Consider the following 20,906-nt stretch of genomic DNA (forward strand, 5'->3'; position numbering starts at 1 on the left):
CCAAGTGGCTCAGTTGGTTAAGAGCTTGCTCAAGAGTGTGAGCTCTGAGCAACTAGCGGTTAGATTCCCGCCTTGAGCTGAGCTGCTGCTGAGCTCTCCCCCAATTCCCCAATAAAATATTTAAAAAAAAAAAAAAAAAAAGGCTGTGAAAAGATAAAACAAACGTTTTCACCTGGCTCCATCAACCCACACATATCCCTTTTAGCCAGTTCCTCTCACTAACTTGTCACAAACAAGTTTTTTTCTTACCCTGATTACCTCTATTCTCCTGTGGTCCAAATTTGGCCTGCTACCTCCTTTTTGTATAACCTGCAAGCTAAGCACAGCTTGTAGATTTTTTAAATAATTGAAAAAAACAAAAGTAGGATAAGTTTTTATGATGCATGAAATTCAAGTTTCAGTGTCTACAAATAAAATTTTATCGTAATACAGCCATGCCGTTTGTAATATATTGTTTATGGTTGCTTTCATGTACAATGACAGACTTGAATAGTTACAATAGAGACTGTATGGTCCTCAAGGTCAACAATATTTATTATCTGAATTTACAGAAAGTTTACCAACCTTTGCTAGAGACACTTCAACACCAACGTGACTTGGGAGCTATAGAGATTACTATAAAGTTTGGGGGCAGGGGAAACATCGCATTCAGGGTATTACCTTAAGATCTAGACCATTACTAGACTGTTGAAGAAAGTTTGGAGAAAGGATTCAGATCGTTTCAAAGATCAGACTAGCAGAAAAGAAATCAGACCAATCTGAAAGTATTCAAAGAAACAGGACTAAAAAATACTAGTAAAAATAGCTGCTCAGGGCGCATGACTTAGAATATTGTAGATAGTTGGGTTGGATGGCTTCTCATGTCCCTCTAACCCTGAGATTCTGTTTCTCCTAGTCTATGCAGATCTATGTTAGCACCTTGGAAATTTAAAAAAATATGAGTTTCATAAAATGTGAATGTACCAATAAAAAAACATCTTTTGACCAATGACAACCACATTAGCTGTCCTTCCTTCCCCTTCCCCCCAAATTTGTTTTTGGAAAATAAAAGAAATCACATAATAATAAACCCTGTTAAACCCCACAGACTTTGTCCCACCTGTGTTACCAAATTCTAAAAAGTTAAAAATAAGGGAGTTTCCTAGGAAACAAAACCATGAATATTAGTCTTGTCTTACCACAAGGGTGCTGTTATAATATCCCGCAACTAAAGGTCTCACACACTGTAATTGACTCTGGGGAAAATAAAAGAAGTAACAGAACACAAGAGAGACCAACCTTAGCAGTTACCTTCAGTGGAAGCCACAACTATTCTCCCAATATATAAGGAAACTGGAAGAGGACATCTACAAATAAGCAGGCAAATACTACATCAAGTTTCAATAGTTTAGTCCTTCATTTTGATCCAGCCAGAGCTGATTAATTGTGTCTTCTGCCAAGAGCTCTTCACAATAACTACTGCTGACCCCATTAGGTTCAAAATCATTGAAATCTTTCTAGGAACAGATTTATATCTCTTCTCTCGGACTGCAAAAGGATTTTCTATGGATACTGACACCTCCAGGTAAAGGTGGTTCTCTCTTCCTCAAGTAGCACCTACCATTGTCTGATCCTATTTTCCAGAGTTAAACATCACCTACAGGACTTGATCATTGATGTGGTGAGGTGCTGAAAAGAGAGGAAGATATTCCCAAATATAGATGATCACAGAGTGAGTTTCATATACAGATAAACGATAGGTCCAAACACTGTGCAAATAGTTTCTCCACTCTCAGTCACTTTATTTCTCAATGTCTTTCCTTGTTTAATTATTCAATATATTTCTTTCTGCTCTCACAGAAAAAATTTTTTATTGTTCTGCTAAGTCTAACTATGCACTACCATTTAGCCATTTTATATCAAAATAACACTCTCTTCCTAAGCCTTACATTGGTTACATCTTTCTCCAAAACTACTCTTCTTCAGAGATTCATTCTCTGCTTAGATTCAACACCAACCAAGCAGGTAAGAGCATCTGGAGTTCTGTGGTTGTTCCAACTTTACTCCTTGCTGTTTGGTCTTTGTCAGGTCCCTTCTCCTACCTGTAAGACAGGTTCTCTGCCCACAGTTTGAAGGATGGGTGTGAGTAAAACTGTAATCTGATTTCTGTGTTAGTGAATGTTTTAAACACATAGTTCAAACTCATTGCTAATAAGGGTTTTATATTTTAATGAAAACTTGTAGTCTCATTTCTTAGACTTAGTAACTCAAATTTTCTCATCTCATTGTATATATGTATATATTCTTTGCAATTTACTCCTCTTTAGATTATTTTCAGTTTTACATGTCTTATTGTAAAATTCAGAAAAATAGCAATAAATTATATAAGTTTCTAAATATTTGAGATGCTTTTATAAATTAAAAGAAAGTGTTTTGAGTTTATTTTCAAAAAATAATTATTTTTTTAAAGTTTTCTTCATGGCCATTTGAGAGATGGATGACTAGAGTTAGGTATGTAATTTGGGACCAGAATTAAGCAAATATCCTCTGCTGAAGTGAGGTCAAGCCTATGTCCTTTGCCTCATTAGTAAAGGTGCCTAGTCCCATAGGTAAATCAATCACTAACAATTTCTTTAATGATCAACATTGTTATTTATAGTCATTTTGTGGTCCACTAATGAGTCCCATCTTTTTCAAACATGATTGTACTAGATGACCTTTTATATTTGGTATCATATCACCATTCAAAAATACATTGCACCAATATCTTCACAGTCAAAGTCTCTGTAAAATGAAAATATTGCTAAGCCCCCAGCAACGTTCTATTTTTTAAAGAAACACCCAGTGTGATAGAATTCCAGACAACGAAAGGAGATGGGCTACTTTATGTATTCATGGTAAAGAAAATTTGACTCTTGTTTGCTTTTAGAACATGCACTTAATTCTACTACATTAAGGTTTAGAAATAGGGGGCAGTGACACCAGTTTAAAGTCTTTGACAGAATGAACCACCAAACTCTTAAAATCGTTATTTAGATCAAGACAAAGCTGTGGCCTCAGGACACTGATGATTAATGTTTCAATGAATTTTTAAAACTCCTAATGAGTTAGCAACCTGAAATAATATGATTCATTACATTATTTTGGCTTATTTGTTAGAAGTAATGTTAAGTAAAATGTAGAAAAAGTTCTAAACTGGAAACCATAAAACGTAGTTGGAGTCCTTACTCTAGCACTATATGGCTATGGGACTCCTCTGTCATTTAACTCTTCTAAGGATCATAAGAACACTACAGAGATGTAAAATACCATCATCATTTTGTGAGTTCATATCACCCTAGTCCATTGAGGTCTCATTAGTGCCATGTTCTCCTCCCTACTTCTCTCTCTCTCTCTCTCTCTCTCTCTNGACAGCAACTTGTCTGTTCCCCTTCCCCCAATTCCCCAGCACTGTTCCCATCCCCCCAATTCCCCAATAAAAATCTTTAAAAAAAAATTAATAACAAACACATGACATCAGCGTTGCTTTTATACATCTTATCTTTCTTCCTCTAAAAGACAATGAAGTCCAGTTCTGAGGGTTAAGTTTATTTCTCCTATATTTTCAAAGGCATGTTTTCTAAAAGGTCTTATTCTTTCTCTATCTTCACTAGAATAGATACAAAATGAATGCAGGGATATTTTATTCACTGATTTCACCCTCCTCGTAATTGAAAGTGTCTAGCACATATTAGGCTTCCAGTAAAATACTTGTGGGATGAAAACCATCCATTTTACCTTTATTTCCTAGTCCCTACCACCAAGTCCATCTTATTTATCCCAAAAGGATGACTCAAAATCAGCTGATAGAAGAATTTAAACACCCAAGGTTAAAGGGAAAATATACACAGAAATAAATAGATGTACTAAGATGTACTAAGAGAAAGAGGAATTCACATATGAGAAAGAAATTCTGCATTTCCCTCTACACACAGAATATATAAGCTATAGTGTTCAATAAACTTCAAAGACTTTGGGATAGCACACAAGAAATACAATTCAGAAAAAGAAAAATCTTTAAGCTCGATACCAGATTTTACTATTTCTTATGTCCATCATTAGTGCTTTTATGGAGATTTCCTACAGGCCATGTCTTTCCCACCCCACCCTCTACCTCAATGCAAGGCCTCAGTCTTCTGTTCCACAGAGAGTTCTCCTTGATCTTCCTTTTACTCCTTAAATCCACAGATCCCACATTCTCCAAAATGCTCCAACTTTGGTGGATAAATCCACCAAAAAGTTAAGTAATATCAAAATAATCCCTCCAAAAAATACAAAAATGAAAACAGAGTTTACAGAATTAAATGGAATCTTAATATCTCAAGCAGAGGCATTTCCCTTTACTTCACAAATTTCAGAGCCTTCCAGGGATAAATGAATAAATATATGACTTATAATTGCATAAACAAAAGTGCTCACCAAGAATCTTTCCTTTGAATAAAAAGCTTTCTCTAAAAGCAAATTCTATCTTCCACCCTTAGAGCCACAGGATAAGTAGGACAGGAGGGAAAGGAGAAGAAAAAGAAGAGAGAGAGAGTTCATCTTTCCTTCTAGCAGCCCGTGGTTCAGATATACTAGGATTCACTTTCAGAGTCCCCTGCTACATTATTCTAAACAAGCTTAAAGTTAAAGGTAGAAGCAGGTGTATGATGCTTGACAATTAAGTTCGCGAACTTGCCACTGTGTGCTTACTTTGGAAGCATTGTACAAACAGCTCGGTGAGGTTTCATAGCCTTGGTATATCAATGTCTCACAGCTGTATTCATATCAACATGTGGCGGGCGGTGTCTTGTTGAATGGTGTTCATTATTGTTGTTGCATGTTTTTATGTGCCATCGTGAGAATGTCTGAGCTTGAATTAGAACAACCAACAATTATTAAATGTCTTGTTAAACTTGGCAAGAGTGAAGTGAAATCAGGGACAAGTTAAACTTGGACAAGTTAATCCAAGTTTATGGGAATAATGCCGTGAGAAAAATGACAGTGTACAAATGGATTAAACGTTTTTCTGAGGGGAGAGAACGCATCACTGATGAAGAGAGGCCAGGGCAGCCAGTAACGAGCAGAGCTGATGAAAACATTGCAAAAATTCATCGAATTATGTGTCAAAATCGTCAGCTGACTGTGACAAGCACAGCAGACCAAGTAAATATCGATAGAAAAATGGTTATGAAAATCTTAACTGAAAATTTTGGCATGAGAAAGGTGTGTACAAAAATGGTTCCAAAGAAGCTCACCAATGAACAAAAGCAAAGGAGAGTCCAAGTTTACCAAAAACTTTTGGAGAAGCAAGATGAAGTTTTGGGCCATGTTATCACTGGTGATGAAACATGGGTGTACCAATACGACCCTGAAACAAAGTGTCAAAGTGCACAATGGAAGTCAGCCAGTTCTCCATGACTAAAAATTTCTGTCAGTCCAAATCAAGAGTCAAAACAATATTACTAAATTTTTTTGATATCAGAGGGATTACTCATTATGAATTTGTACCAACTGGACAAACAGTTAACCAAGTTTACTATTTGGAAGTGCTGAAAAGGCTGCATGAAAANCTCTCTCTCTCTCTCTCTCTCTCTCTCTCTCTCTCTCTCTCTCTCTCTCTCTCTCTCTCTCTCTCTCTCTCTCTCTCCAGTTTTGTTATTGAAATGAATTAGGCATCTCAGAGCCACATCTGGGATATCAATGAATCAGAGTAAGTAGAGGGGTATTCAGCCAATGAATACCAAGTTTCATGCTTGGAGATCTATAATAATGGCAGTGGCACGGTGAAGAAGGTCATGACAAATCAGAGGTAAAAACAAACAAACAAACAAAAAAGTTGCCCTGTTAATCTTTTTAACTAAAGGGGAAGGAAAATTGTTAAAAAAACAAATAGAGGAACACTTAATTGCAACTAGAATGAAATCACACCTAATAAAGACAGAATTACACATAGAGCTACATTCCTTCCCATGACCCTCCCGTTAAGATGGCTCTAAAGCCCAAGGGCAAGATTAGGAAATACATTCTCTTGGGTTGAATAAAACAAAAGTCAGCATATACACATACCAAATCATTATGTTGTACACTTGAAACTAATATAATGCTAATGTAAATTATACCTCAATATAAAAATATAAATTTAAAGAAATGTAAGTTTAGGTTCTATGAGATACTATGCTAACTTGGTAGACTTCTTTTTCATAAGAAAAATATCTCCAAAGGAGATGGTTTCATTGTACTGTAACCAGTTTTGTAATAACCTGGAAACCTTATCCTAACACTTTTTTTTTAATGCCTATAAATACCCTGTCTTTCAAATGCTCTTGGTAACTCTATATTTTAACTAGTTTGCTCATTCTTGAGTTAATAAACCTTTGACATACGTATATTTTTTAAGATGTTATTGGGGAATTGGGGAAGGGAACAGTGTTGGGGAATTGGAGAAGAGGAACATTGTGTTCTTCCAGGACCCATCAGCTACAAGTCAAGTTGTTGATCTTCAATCTTAGTTGTGGAGGGCACAAGCTCAGCTCCATTTCCAGTCGCCGCTTTCAATCTAGTTGCGGGGGGCGCAGCCCACCATCCCATGCGGAGTTGAACCTGCAACCTTGTTGTTAAGAGCACGCGCTCTCACCAGCTGAGCCATCGGGCTGCCTGTTGGCAGCTCATTGGCAGCTCAGCAGCAGCTCAACTCAGGTGCAGCTCACTGGCCCATGTGGGAATCGAACCAGCGACCCTGTTGCTCAAAGCTCACACTCGTAACCAACTGTGCCATCCAGCTGGCCTAAGATATATTTTAAAAACACACAAGAATCAGCACAATATGTGTGGATTGGAATTCCCTATCTATGGGAAATTTCCTCAAAGCAAAAATAGTTACACAAGAATAATTCAGGGCCGGCCAAATGGCTCACTTGGTTAAGAGTGGGAGCTCTAAGCAATAGGGTCGCCGGTTCAATTCCCACATGGGCCAGTGAGCTGCGTCCTAGCTGAGCTGCCGCTGAGCTGCCAACAGGTGGAAGGATGGCTCAGCTGATGAGAGCACGTGCTCCTAAAAAGATTGCCAGTTCGATTCCTGCATGGGATGATGGGCTAAGCCCACCTGCAACTAAGATTGAATATGGCACCTTGAGCTGAGCTGCCCTGTGCTGCCTACTGGGACAGCTGAATGGCTCAGTGGTTAGAGTGTGTGCTCTTAGCAACAAGGTTGCCAATTAGACTCCCGCGTGGGATGGTGGGCTATGCCCACCCGCAACTAAGATTGAACATGGCACCTTGCACTGAACAGCTGCAAGCAGCCGTCAGGCAGCCAGATGGTGACTGGACTTGGAGCTGAGTTAGCAGCGCCCTCCACAACTAAGATTGAAGGACAACAACTTGGCTGTTCCCCTTCTCCCACTCCCCAACACTGTTCCCCTTCCCCAATTCCCCAATAAAATCTTTAAAAAGAAAGAAAGAATAATTCAGAGAACAGAGAATGTTCCCCACTGCAAATAAGAAAACAGTATGGCAAATAAACAAGAAAAAATAATTAAGGAACCCTAAAATGTTAAGAAATGTGCTGAAAAGAAGAAAGCTATTAGAACTAATAAAGGCAATCTAAAAGAGATATAAACTCAGGAAAAAAAATAATAAGAGTAATTGTCAACTTTGTCAATGTATCCCCAGGTGAATACTGTCCAGGTGAAAAAGGTATTGCATCTGAAGGGAAGCTTGAAGTATAAAGATAAAGGTACAGTACTGTGTAATTTACTAGGTGTAATTAATTGAGAGCTATTGAAGCCTAAATTGTGTGCTCCATCAAGTTCCTTTTGCCCTGATTCAAAATTCAGAAATATACATCTGATTCCTAATTTGATTTCCAGGGACCTTGATATTAGTAAGTGGTTGCCCTGGGCAATTACTGTGACACTCCCACACCATTTCAGTCATGGAAGTGAGATCTCCCACTGTAGATTATCAAGTTTGTTGTTTGGTTTACAAGTCATTCTCTTAGGTATTTGAATAGAGTGAATTGATTTCCCAATGCCTCATTACCCCAGAGAAACCTGACCAAATCAGGTTTCTAAATCTGCAGAGTTTAACATCAGACCTTTTCTACCTCAAAACACTGTAGCATTCCATGTCTGCCAGACCAGAGCAGCCACCTGCCTTCTCACCATGGCCATCCCTCTTTGCTTCCTCTCTCCTCTCTTCCTTTACCATGTCCCAAGGCAAAAGTATTATATGTGTGTGTGTGTGTGTGTGTGTGTGTGTGTGTGTGTGTGTATATATATATATATATATATATATATATAAAATACTTAGCACCAAGTACCAATCACAACTTTACATATATGCTTACAGTCTCATGGTATGCTTTTCTATAAAGAACTTGGAGAGTAGACTTATATGGCATCAAGCACTATTATACATAACTAACCATTTAATCAAAATTCTATTCCGTTCTCTCTACTACAAAGGGGGAAAGGAATTTTGTCATTTCCTTTCTGCATACTCCCCACTTTATATAAGTTTATGCCCTGGCAGAGAAAAGAATGAGCTAGTGGCCTCTGGAAGTTTCTGAACTGGCAGAGCATTTAACAAAACAAATATCTTTTCCCATATGTGTCATTCCCAGTAAACCCTTAGTCTTTGCCCAAAGTGCTCTAGGTGCAAACATTTTCTGTAAAGGTCCAGAGGGCAAATGTTTTAGGCTTTGCAGGCCAAATGCAATGACTCCACTCTGCCAACATAGCACCACAGCAGCCACAGACAATATATAGGTAAATAAGCATGACTGTTCCAATAAAACTTTATTTACAAAACAATCCAACTCCTACCATAAAACCTATTTTCTCCCCACTTCCCTGCCCCTGTCCCTGGTTTTTACAATCCCTTTCTCTAATTTCTTCTCATTTTCATCTCCATGCTAACTACTGTTTTGTCTATTCTCTAGGTAGGATCTCTCTAGAGGATGGAAAGAGTCAACAGTACATTGTTGACTGAGTTCATCCTGACAGGAATTCCCTACCCACTCAGGCTAAGGACATTTCTTTTTGTGTTCTTTTTGCTGATCTACACCCTGACTCAGCTGGGGAACCTGCTTATTCTAATCACTGTCTGGGTGGACAAGCAGCTCCACACCCGTCCCATGTACATCTTTCTTGCCATTCTCTCCATCCTTGACATGGGCATCTCTACCATTATTGTCCCTCGTCTCATGATGAACTTCACTTTAGGTGTCAAACCCATCCCATTTGGTGGTTGTGTCGCTCAGCTCTATTTCTATCACTTCCTGGGCAGCACCCAATGCTTCCTCTATACCCTGATGGCCTATGACAGGTACTTGGCAATATGCCGGCCCCTGCGCTACCCGGTGCTCATGAATGCTAAGCTGAGTATCTTGTTTGCAGCTGGAACTTGGGTGGCAGGATCCATCCATGGGGCTGTCCAGGCCATCCTAACCTTTCATCTACCCTACTGTGGGCCCAACCAGGTAGATTACTTCTTCTGTGACATCCCTGCAGTTTTGAGGCTGGCCTGTGCTGATACAACAGTCAACGAGCTGGTGACCTCTGTGAACATCGGAGTGGTGGTTGCCAGTTGCTTCTCCCTGATCTTCCTCTCCTACGTACAGATCATTCTAGCCATCCTGAGAATCCGTATGGCTGATGGGCGGCGCCGAGCCTTTTCCACCTGTGGAGCCCATGTAACCATGGTAACCGTGTACTATGTGCCCTGTGCCTTCATTTACCTGAGGCCTGGAACCAACAACCCCCTGGATGGGGCAGCTGCCCTGTTCCCCACATCCATCACTCCTTTTCTCAACCCTTTCATCTATACTCTGCGGAACCAAGAGGTGAAGCTGGCCCTGAAGAGAATAATAGGAGGCCCTGGGACTAACAGTGATGTTTGAAAGAACCTGTCTCCCACTGGGGAAACCTTCACATTTACAATTATTTTAATGTTTAGATTTCAGTGAGTTTTATTTTTCTTCCTGACTTTTCTCTTTTATGTAGCCATATAATATCAATACATCAAGATCAAACACAGTTTTAGGTAAAATACTACTTTCTAGCAGTTCCTTAATGTCCCCCACCCCTACCCCCAGGTAAACAACCCTCAGCTGCTACAAGAGTAAAGAGTGAGACTAAAGCCACTCAGAAGATAGCAAAACCTGGCACACTTAGACATCCAGAGGGTTGACATCTAGGCTGGAATTGATCAAGCCTGATAGGATGGACTATAAGTCTTTTGATGGGAAAATGTTCTTCAGTTCTGTTGCAATTGGACATATGAGTACACCTTAGGAGCTAGCGCTAGAAGAGAAATTACAGATGCCCTGCCATGTGTATCTTAACATGCCTGGCTTGGGGAGCTTCCTGAGGCCAGTATGGGATATGAAGAGGAACTAAAGTCCTTACTCTACCTTGCCTGCTGAAGAAATAAACCTTTTCTTAAACAGGTGCTTTCACAAACCAAACCAAGTTAAACAATCCAAAAAACAGAATGCAATAAAGTATTTTCAAATGTCTCAGTAATAATTCCCCCACACCAAAAAGTAAAGCTCAATATGAAATTTCCCATTAAAAAAATAGGGCAATTAATCAGGGAACCAGGATAATTTATCCAAATTAGTATTTCATATCCATTTAGATTCATGAGGTTGAAAAGCTTTCATTGAGTTAGGCCAGGGCTTAATCAATGTGGGCAAATTTCATGCAATATCTCTTGTTTTAACCCCTTCACACCTCCAATCTTATCCTATTATGTTTCTGCTTCATTCTCAGTTTTTTATATTGGCTGGTTGCTTTGTCCATGTGATGAAATCATGTCATCAATAGAGCAAAGTCTCTCGGTCTAGCAGAGAGTCACCAGTTAGGTCATGTGAATGTTCCTCTCCAAATGACTCACAAGTTCACCTAATTGATCTAGGAGACAGAAAACTAGCCATATTCCCTTTGATGAAACTGACATACACAATTCCTCAGTATTCTGTACTGAAAACAAATAATACACATCTAGTGTGTACAGTATACATATCAACTGCCTCGAACTAGAAAATTACTTATGAAATACCTTAATCTTTCAAAATATTTAACAATTAAATTGGTTGAATAGTTAATTACAAAAATAAGCTTAAATCTATAGCTTATGAACCAAAAAGTTTCCAAAGGCTATTATACATCTTGTTCCCATTTTCCCACATGCTTAGCACAATTGCTACATAGCTGTTGTTTTAAATATTAATAAAATAATATTATTACATGTCTTTATTCAGTTCCATGGGTGGAATGTTTCAGGCTAGGACTGAATGATCAGTTCAAACAAAAAGAACCAAAAAGGATTTTGGTAAGCCACATGAGGGTCTTATTTTAGGGGTGCAAAAGAGGAAGGTAGTAGGAGACAGGGGAGACTGTTGATCACAAGGGCTTTTGGCGAAGTCATATAAGAAACTTATATTTGCTTGTGACTCCGAGCGCTGTTATCTAGAGCATGTGTTTGCATGAAAGGGATAGCGTCGGTTGAAGGTCACCTGGCCATATAGAAATATGTAAATAAACAATACGACATGGAAACCGTGGAAACCTAACTGTCATCTTACTTTCTCTGAGGAGGAAGGTTTGTTTTCCCACCAGGAGGTATATACTAGCTTATTTCTTTCTTTCTTTCTTTTTTTTTAATATAAATCCATGCCGGTGCATTTATTTATTGTATTTATTTATTTTTTATTGGGGAATTGGGGGGATGGGAACAGTGCTGGGGAATATTGGGGAAAGGGGAACAGACAAGTTGCTGTCGTTTTGTTCTTCAATCTAGTTGTGGAGGACGTTGCTTCACTGGCCCAAGTTGGCACCATCATTGCGCTCTTCTCTGGCGAGGCAGATCAGTCGCCGGCTTCTGGACGGCCGCTCACTGCGGCTGCTGGCCGCTCACGCTGGCTGCTGGCCACACACGGTAGCCCATGGCAATCCACTGCCACAGGGACTGCAGCCCACGCCGTCGCCGGCGACTCATGGCAGCCCAGCTCCAGGTTGAGCTGTTGTTCAGCATCTTAGCTGTGGAGGGCAGTGTCACTGGCCCTCATATGTGGGATCCGAACCGGGGCCCTCTGGCATCCCAAGCGAGTTCTTAACCATCGCGCCACTCGGCCGGCCCCAGCTTATTTCTTTCTTGAAGGGAGATGCCAATGGCACTTCCATGACTGCCACACCAGGGATATGCTCCATTCTGCAATTTTGGGATGCCCTGTTGACCAATTTACCATCTATTGTCCACATAAGACTATGGTTGTAAGTGTAACTCTTCTATCATTGTCTTTGTAAGTGGACCGGGATTTGTGTCTGTTTCATTCACCACTGAATCTCCAGCACTAAGAAGAGTGTATGAACATAGCAGGTACTCAATAAATATTTGTTGCATTAGTGAATGAATATAGTTAAATCTCTTTTCCTTTCACTTTACGAAAGGAGACCATGAGAACCTTATTTTATCCACCTCTTCTTTACCTTGTACCTCTCAAGTTCTGTCATCTGTACTTTTTAATTGTAAAAGTTGATAAAATTTATATTCTATTTAATAACCATCAGTAGGCCTTTATTATTCTGTTTATGGTGATTCCAAATATGGAAAACCATTAAAAAGCATTTACCTAAAGGGTATCACATTATGACTATAAATGTTATTCATATAGTCAGTTAAGATGTGCATATTAAATGAAATGACATGTCTAAATTTTCCCAGTCTGAGTGAATGTGGGTGTGGGTGTGAATACTCCCTGCAATGGAAGGGGTGTCCTGCTCAGGGTTGGTTCCTACTTTGCCCTCTGAGCTGTCAGCACAGGCTCCAGCCCTCAAGACACAGAACTGGAGTCAATGACTTGGAAAATAATTATCTTACTTGTTTTGTTTTTTTAGCTGAGCCATCCTGCCACCTGTTGGCAGCTCAGCTGCAGCTCATCTCAATCCAGGAATCGAACCGCTGTTGCTCAGAGCTCAAACTCTTGAGTGAGCTCTTAACCAGCTGAGCCACTTGGCCAGCCCTATTTTGCTTGTTTTTATTAATCTTCCTTGTATGTCTGTATCACTTACATTTATTTCAGTGTTTAATAATAAGTATTTGGGGCTGTTATTTAGAAGTTTGGCGATGTTTTTGTGACTAGAAATATGATATAGGTACTTAACTCTTGTTTATATCAATTAGCCCATGGTAAAATTGGTTTCATTATACATCATTTTGCTTGAAGTCACAGTTTCCAAGAACCTATTGAGGATGTTAAGTGAGGACTTACTGTAACATATATACCAGAAACATACATATATAAAATATAATATGTGGGTGTATGAATGAATGCTCATTCTCACACTCTCACTTACAGTAAATCACATCAATTCGTTTTTGCTAAGCTGTTGGGAAGCTCATTTTTGTTTTAATTTCTCTAACTAATAGAGATTGAGTATCTTTTACTAGATTTACCTACAATTCAGAATTCCTCTTCTATCATTTGTCTGTTTATATCACTTGCTTATTTTTCTTTTCTTTTTTCTTTTTTTTTTTTTTTGCAAAATCAATCTGGATGTTAATATTTACTTAGTGTAACTCTGAATGGGTACATGGAAGACTATAGTTCCAACTGTTTATCACTGATGGAAGGAAATACAGGCGATCATTATTAGCTCTTACGTTTTCCGCAGTAGGTTTGCCACGAACATGCGTGACATGGTTTCTTCTTTTTCTTTGGGGGAGGTGGGAGCTGTTTGATAGGGTGTCTTAAAAGGTTTTAAATTTAAATGATGAATCTTTTAAGTCCACTTGGTATTACAGACAATACAGGGACAGACTGCAAGAAACGTTTCTTGATGAAACATCACTCGTAGTTTAATCCAGTGTACTGCTATGTCTCCTTTTTGGATGATGGTTTCTGATATTTTCATCAGTTTGTCCTTTCATGTGTGATGAGATCCTGGCGGAGTTGGGCCTGCAGTAAACACTTTTGGTGACTTAAGTATTGCCACTGCCCAGTCACTATCAGAACTTCCGACTGCCTTCAAGGAGGCATACTTGTTGAGCTCCTTGCCAGGAGGCTGCTGTTCATAGGGGTTGCAGATCTGGCCCAGGTTGGGGTACGAGTGTGGGTGGCCCATCTGCTGCAGCAGAGGCGAGGTGGGCACTGCATTGTTCATCTGGGTGGGGTGAAGATTATTTACGGGGGTTCTGGTATCCATGTTCTCATAATGCTGCACATGGACCACGATGTTGAGGTCTCTCTCCATATGGTCAGTGTTGCAGTGGCCCTGGGGCCTCATGACATCTGCGAGGGCCCGTTCTGAGGAGCAGGACGAACGCGTCCGCGACCTCCGCTTATTTTTCTATTGAGTTGTTTACTTTTCCTTATCAATTCATGAACGCTTTGTATATTAGAAAAGCCATCTGTTGATGATATGAGTACAAATATTTTCTTCCAACTGTATCATTTTTTTGTGTTTATTCTGTGTGCGTGTGTGTGTGTGGTTTTTTTGCTCCAAATTTTTAATTTTTGTGCCATAATCTTTTCCTTTATCGATTCTGGGCTTCTGTCTTGCTTAAGAAGCTCGCTTCTCAAACCATGATTTTCTAGTGTCCTTAATTCTCTTGTAACATGCTTATAATTTTGTTTTATTCATTTATATCTTTATTCCATCTGAAATTTATTTTTGCATATACTATGCAATAATAATCTAGATTTCTTTTTTCTCGTATAGGAAAACAATTGCCACTTAAAGGACATAAGAAAGTGAGCCAAACCAACAGCAAAGGCTTTGTCCTTCTCAGCCTGAAACTTAAAAATGAACTCATGGGTCCTAAACTTTTCCTACTGATTTCCTCAAGGAAGCCCTAGTAACCAAAACACCATACAAGATAGAGATGACAGCATGAAAATTAAAAACATTACAGTGATGTAGAAAGGGGTTGCTTCTAAAAGCTGAAAGCTCTTTGGAGAAGATAGAATAACAGGCAGACAGGGTGGCAGGCATCTTCCTCCTCTCTTACTTGTCTGTCCCTTCCATAGTACAGTTGCCACAACGTAGGAAGCGTTTCTGGCACGCTGAGGATGGATGCTCAATAGATGTGATGGGTACCTCTCCTGATCCCTTTGGATCAAAGTTTAAGTATCTCAAAATGACAGGTGAAATGGAACAAGATAGGGAATCTGTACTCATCAAGCTTTATGCTAATTATAACCGCTGGGTTAATTTTCCTGTACTCTCAGCAATCAGTTTGGTCTTTTCAACATTTCTCTGCATCTTCTGCTAAACTAAGAAGACAGTGTTCAAGGGGGCATTGCCAGCAGCTGGACTCATGTCAAAGAAGGGATCATGCCGCTTGGGGTGGGTCTGCCCCAGGCCGATGTCACTCCTATCTCCTGATAGTGAGACTTCTACCCGCTGTTGGTGCTTGACAGTTCTGGGACTCATACCTGTAAAGGAGGGTTTCCTCTCCAAACCTCTCTCTGTCACAAGTCCTCAAATGAGAGGGTGCTAGAAACCCAAACACTCAGAGCCACTCATGGTCAGCACCCTTAAGAGTTTTATTAAAGCAGCAGGTGAGCAAATGGGCTCAGCAAACCCCTGGAGCATACCTGTCCACACCAGGCTCACAAGCCTCTCTCTGACTTTCTCTTCCACCGTAGGGAGTGGGAGCCTGAGGAGAAAAAAGGGCCAAACCCTAGAAAAACACTTAGCATTAGCATTCTCTCTCTCTCTCTCTCTCTCTCTCTCTCTCTCTCTCTCTCGCTCACACACACACACACACACACACACACACACACACACAGAGACACATTCTGTGTGTGTGTGTGTGTGTGTGTGTGTGTGTGTGTGTGTGTGTGTGTGTATCTTTCTGTAGGAAACATAAGGGCAAGCACTAAATGTGTCAAAGGAGGCTAATGACAAGCCTACCTCCTACCTCCCCTCTGCCTCCACCATCCCTCAGAGCAGGTTTAGGGGCTAGGATGTAGGGAACATTGAGGTAGTCCAGGCTCTGGGGGAGAATCCAGACTAGGTCGGATCAAACAGGACCTCACAGTGGGACTGGGGTGGGGTGGGACAGAACCACAGTCACCCTTGATGAGATGCTGTAGAGACAATTCCTTCAAGCAAATTGGATGTTTCCCCACACAGACCAGCCTCATGTCCCTCCAGGGGTTAATTCCTTGGTAGTAACTGTGGGGATAAGACCTCTGGGTAGAGATTATATTGAGTGGCTTTGAGGATGATGAGGTGGCAGTCACTCACAGTTGGACCCTCACAGAGGCCACCTATGTTAGGAAACACACTATGAAAAAAGGTCTTGTTCTTCTTACAGCTATTCTCGGTGACCAGCCTTCAAGCCTTCATCATCACGTCACAGTAATATCTGCACTTGTCAGAGACCTTTGTTTCGGGCCTGTCAACATGATGATGAGGAAGCTGTAGGCCTCAGAGAAGCCGGGCTGGTCCTTTAGGAGGAGCAAAAGGAAGATCCATGTCAGAAGCATGTTTTCTGTTAGAAAAAGGAGAAAAGTAGCAAAAAGGAGAAATCTTTCTATTACCTCAGAACACCAGACCTTCATGCGCCAAAGCCCCCACACACAGGATTACAAATGCTTTCTACTTGTCTCCACTTATACTCATTCTCCTGCATTCATCCCAGGAAATCATTGCAGTCCATCCTTCTTCCAACAGCCACCTTCCTTTTCTTCTCTCCAGGTTTTCCTTTCATTTTCTCCCATCCTATTGCCAGGGCCCAGCACATTCTCAATCAACCTTCTTAAGACTACACTTAGGAAAGAAATTGGAGTAGAGGGATCTGTCACTCAATGAAATGGGCACCTCCCACCCCCTTATGGTCTTATATAAAAGGGAAAAACTGAACCCCAAGTGATGTTTGATCCTCACTCAGACAGTAACACTAACTTTTACAGTGATATACAGTGATTCTTCGAAAATTTTAATGTGCATATGACTATCTGGGGATCTTGTTAAAATGCAGATTCTGATTCAGTAGATTTGGGATGGGGCTTGAGATTTTCATTTCTAACAAGCTGCCAGGTGATTGATGCTGTGGGTCCAAGGCCACACTTTACATAGCAAGGCTTTAGAGTTTACAGAGACCTCTAACATATGTAAGGCCATCACCCCATCCGTGAGGCAAGGCAGGTAGTATGGTAACCCATTTTTAGTAACTGAATTTCAGAAAGGTTAAATGAATTGCCCAAAGCCATACATCATGGAGCTGAACACAAATCTTAGAACCTCTGGGACCAAGGAAAAGTCTCTGCTCTACTCCAATTTAGATTAACCCACCAGCCTATGTCTATTACCTACAGATATAAAGCCCTTTCATTGGAGGCCTGTTTCATACTGCACAAGACAAAATCTTCACCAACTTCCCTTTTTGCGCTCATTTTGCCTTATTTGTAAGAACCTCACTTAGCCCTTACACACTCCTATTTTCTTTTCTGCTCTTTGGGGCCAAAGAAGGGTTGCCGTGTCTATTTCCTCCCCTCCAGTGAAAGACTTCACATACCCAGTCTCAAAGCTGTATGTGCTCCTTTACTTGACCCCAGGTGGAGGCTTCTGGAGAATTAGATAATAGGGATTCTGTAGCTGGAGAGGTTTCTGAGCCTCTTTCGTCTTAAACTGTGTTGCTATAGCACCCAGCTGTAAGAAGCTAGGAGCTGGATGGGGTGGAACTGTGTAACTTGGGTACTGACCCATCACTTTCTGATGCCACAACATGCTGAGACTCTCTGGCCTGGCACCCAAAGCAGACCTGATTCTATGCTCCATTTAATGACTCTAAACATCAAGAGCAGAATTTTCCTGGGGATAAAAGACCTCACAGAGCATGAAGCATAAAGAGAAGCAAGGGAAGGAGACTGGACTCTTGGGCCCCCAAGGCAATTCTGTCTCCACTCTCTGGACCTCTCTGCCAAAAGTTATATAGAGAAGGTGTTACCGTAGACACAAAGGGTCCACTTGCCTGCACGCAGCCAAGCCCCAAAAAAAGACACGAGCAAGAATTTGCAGCAAAGAAAGTAAAGGTTTATTTAAGGACTTGGTGCCAAGCCCAGAGACACAGGTGAACTAGTGCTCTCAAAAACTTGGCTCTCGGGGGGCCGGCCGAGTGGCGCATTTGTTAAGAGCTGACTTGGGATGCCAGCTCTGAGCAGCAGGGCCCCAGTTCAGATCCCACATTAGGGCCAGTGACGCTGTGCCCTCTACAGCTAAGATAGTGAACAACAGCTCAACCTGGAGCTGGGCTGCCATGAGTCACCGGCGATGGCGTAGGCTGCAGTGAGGCTGCAGTGAGGCTGCAGTGGGCTGCCGTAAAGCTACCGTGAGTGGCTGGCAGCAGGCGTGAGCGGCTGTCCAATGGCCAGAGACCCATCTGCTTCACCAGGGAAGAGCACAATGATAATACCAACATGGGCTAGTGGAGCAATGTCCCCCACAGCTAAATTAAAGAAGAAAAGGACAGCAACTTGTGTGTTCCCCTTCCCCAATTCCCCAACGCTGTTCCCCTCCCCCCATTCCCCAATAAAATCTTAAAAAAAAACACCTGGCTCTCGGGGTCGACGGGTGGCTCAGTTGGTTAGCGCTCATGCTCTGAGCAACAGGGTTGCCAATTTGATTCCCACATGGGCCAGTGAGCTGCGCCCTCTGCAACTAGATTGAAGACAACAACGAGCTGAGCTGCAGGTGAGCTGCCAGTGGGCAGCCGGATGGCTCAGCTGGTTAGAGCACATGCTCTTAACAACAAGGTTGCTGGTTCGACTCCCACATAGGATGGTGGGCTGTGCCCCCTGCAACTAGATTGAAAACGACAACTGGACTTGGAGCTCAGCTGCACCCTCCACAACTAAGATTGAAGGACAACAACTTCACTTGGATCTGATGGGTCCTGGAAAAACACATTGTTCCCCAATAATGTTTAAAACAAACAAACAAAAAAACCCTGGCTCTCTGATGGCCTCTTGTAGCTAGGTTATACGTGGGGAAATCATTAATCATGGTTACCATGGGAGTTGGTGTCATGGGCTCTGCTGATTGGCTGGGGCTAAGGCAGGGAGCAATTGATCGTGGTTCCAGGTCCTGATGCCAGTCATGTCATTGTTCAGTCTGGTTCCCAGGAGAAGCTGGATGCGGTCCGTGGGGCCGTTCTGTTTTCATGAGTCAGAGCTGAAACATAACTGAGGCCAAGGTGTTATCTTTGTTTGACTAAAACCTTATTCTAGTTTGAGGTTTGGTTATTGTATCTTGGTCATGTTTCAATAGACCTGAAGCTTTATTCCAAATGAGTTTGACACTGACCAGAGCCTAATGTCCTAAGGACATAATGATTAAAAGGAGCAGACATACACTATATGTACAGGTAGGAGATTCTGGTGAATCAATGCAATGCAATCATATAATGCAAGTGAGTTATATATTTCTATCAGGCTAAACAAAGCTAGTTTGGATTAAAGTAGAATGCATCCTAAAGAAATGAAGTTCACATACAATTACACAGGGTCCCTGTTCCTTCTGCAGAGAAGCTTGGCAGCTTGGAAGGACAAGATACAACTACAACAGCCGAAATGCCTCAACCAATTTTGACCCAGCACAAGCAACAAGCTAGCCTCCCCCAACTTCTAGGCCCCCTAAGTAGCCTCAAGTTTCTCTGAATCATGGGTCTAGCAATCAAACGTTCTGGGGGAAATAACATTTATAGTTTTCCAGAGAGGAAAGGGCAGCAAGAAGGAAGTGAGAAGAGGCTGAGAGACCCTTGAAGAGAAAGGGCAGACGCGGGATCTGAGGGAATAAACAGGAAGCTGGTGATGTTGGCAACTGCTCTGTCTTTGATACCCTCCTGGCTACTATGACCTAAGACCCTGACACCCAAACACCTCTCTTCCCTCTACCCACAGCCAGGGCTTGATTTTCCAAATGTTTGCCCTGGAACCACACTCCAGAACAGCTCTCCTAATGCCTTGGCAGCCTTATCTTTGCCTGACTTCAACAGCCTTTGTCATCTTCCTGGGCCCAGCCATTGTCTTTGTTTCTCTCTTTGATTCTTTGGGCCTAACCTCTCAGCCCTTCAGGGCCTCCTTCTTCCAGGATCCAGAACTTTTCATGTGATTCAGGCCCCACCTGATCTGTCACAGGCCAAAGGGAAGGAGCCATTATTCCCAGTCCATGGTATAGAACACTGAAGTAAAGAACTATTTACCTAGCAATGAAAAAGTGTGTGGATAGTAGAGGAGAATCAAGGTTTGAAATATACACAATTGTGTCATATGATTAGGTAATTTGCCTATTCTAAGTATCTCATATAAGTAGAATTATATTGTCCTAATTACTTTTCACTTAGCCTGTTCATCCATGTTGAAACATGGATCAGAATTTCATTATTTTTTAAGATTTTATGGACAAAAAAAACAGGGGGCAGGTATGGAAATAACCTGACAGGGTGTCTGATCATAAATTTCTAACTGGGCAGGTCATGGTGGGTAGTCATGCTCCAGGCATATAAACTTTTTAGTAAAATTATTATCTTTACCTTAAGCAAGCCCTGTCCATTGTTCTTGTGCATCTAGGTTCACACACCTTTGAAATAACCACCCTCAAGAAAGCACTTAATGTTGTTAACTATCCTGTAATCCAATCCCCGCCTTGTTTTCTCCTGCCCTCATGTAATCTTTCTTATATCCCTTCCTTAATTTCAAATACATAAAAGAAGTTGTAAAACTGTTTTTCTCCAGAGCATCTGAGATCTTGCTCCTGGGCATATATCATCAATTTGGCTCAAATAAACTTTTATAAAAACTCTACAGGTGGGCCGGCCGAGTGGCGCGATGGTTAAGAACTCGCTTGGGATGCCAGAGGGCCCCGGTTCGGATCCCACATATGAGGGCCAGTGAC

The 20,906-nt window shown here is 41.3% G+C and overlaps 2 protein-coding genes across 2 annotated transcripts in view; both read left to right on the forward strand.

Annotated features, from left to right (window-relative positions):
* LOC109374258 (olfactory receptor 10G2-like) overlaps positions 1-2,087 on the forward strand; it is a 5,654-nt gene extending 3,567 nt beyond the window's left edge. The window contains exon 2 of the mRNA XM_019628718.1: positions 2,068-2,087. Coding sequence (XP_019484263.1) covers positions 2,068-2,087 — 20 coding nt within the window. The remainder of the gene's footprint in view (positions 1-2,067) is intronic.
* Positions 2,088-8,956: 6,869 nt separating this feature from the next.
* On the forward strand, positions 8,957-9,898 carry OR10G3 (olfactory receptor family 10 subfamily G member 3). The gene has a single exon (XM_019628750.1). It carries the CDS (start codon positions 8,957-8,959, stop codon positions 9,896-9,898), a length of 942 nt encoding a protein of 313 aa, XP_019484295.1.
* The last annotated feature ends 11,008 nt before the right edge of the window (positions 9,899-20,906 follow it).

The sequence above is a fragment of the Hipposideros armiger genome, unplaced genomic scaffold (assembly GCF_001890085.2).
Source record: "Hipposideros armiger isolate ML-2016 unplaced genomic scaffold, ASM189008v1 scaffold_807, whole genome shotgun sequence".
NCBI lineage: Eukaryota > Metazoa > Chordata > Mammalia > Chiroptera > Hipposideridae > Hipposideros > Hipposideros armiger.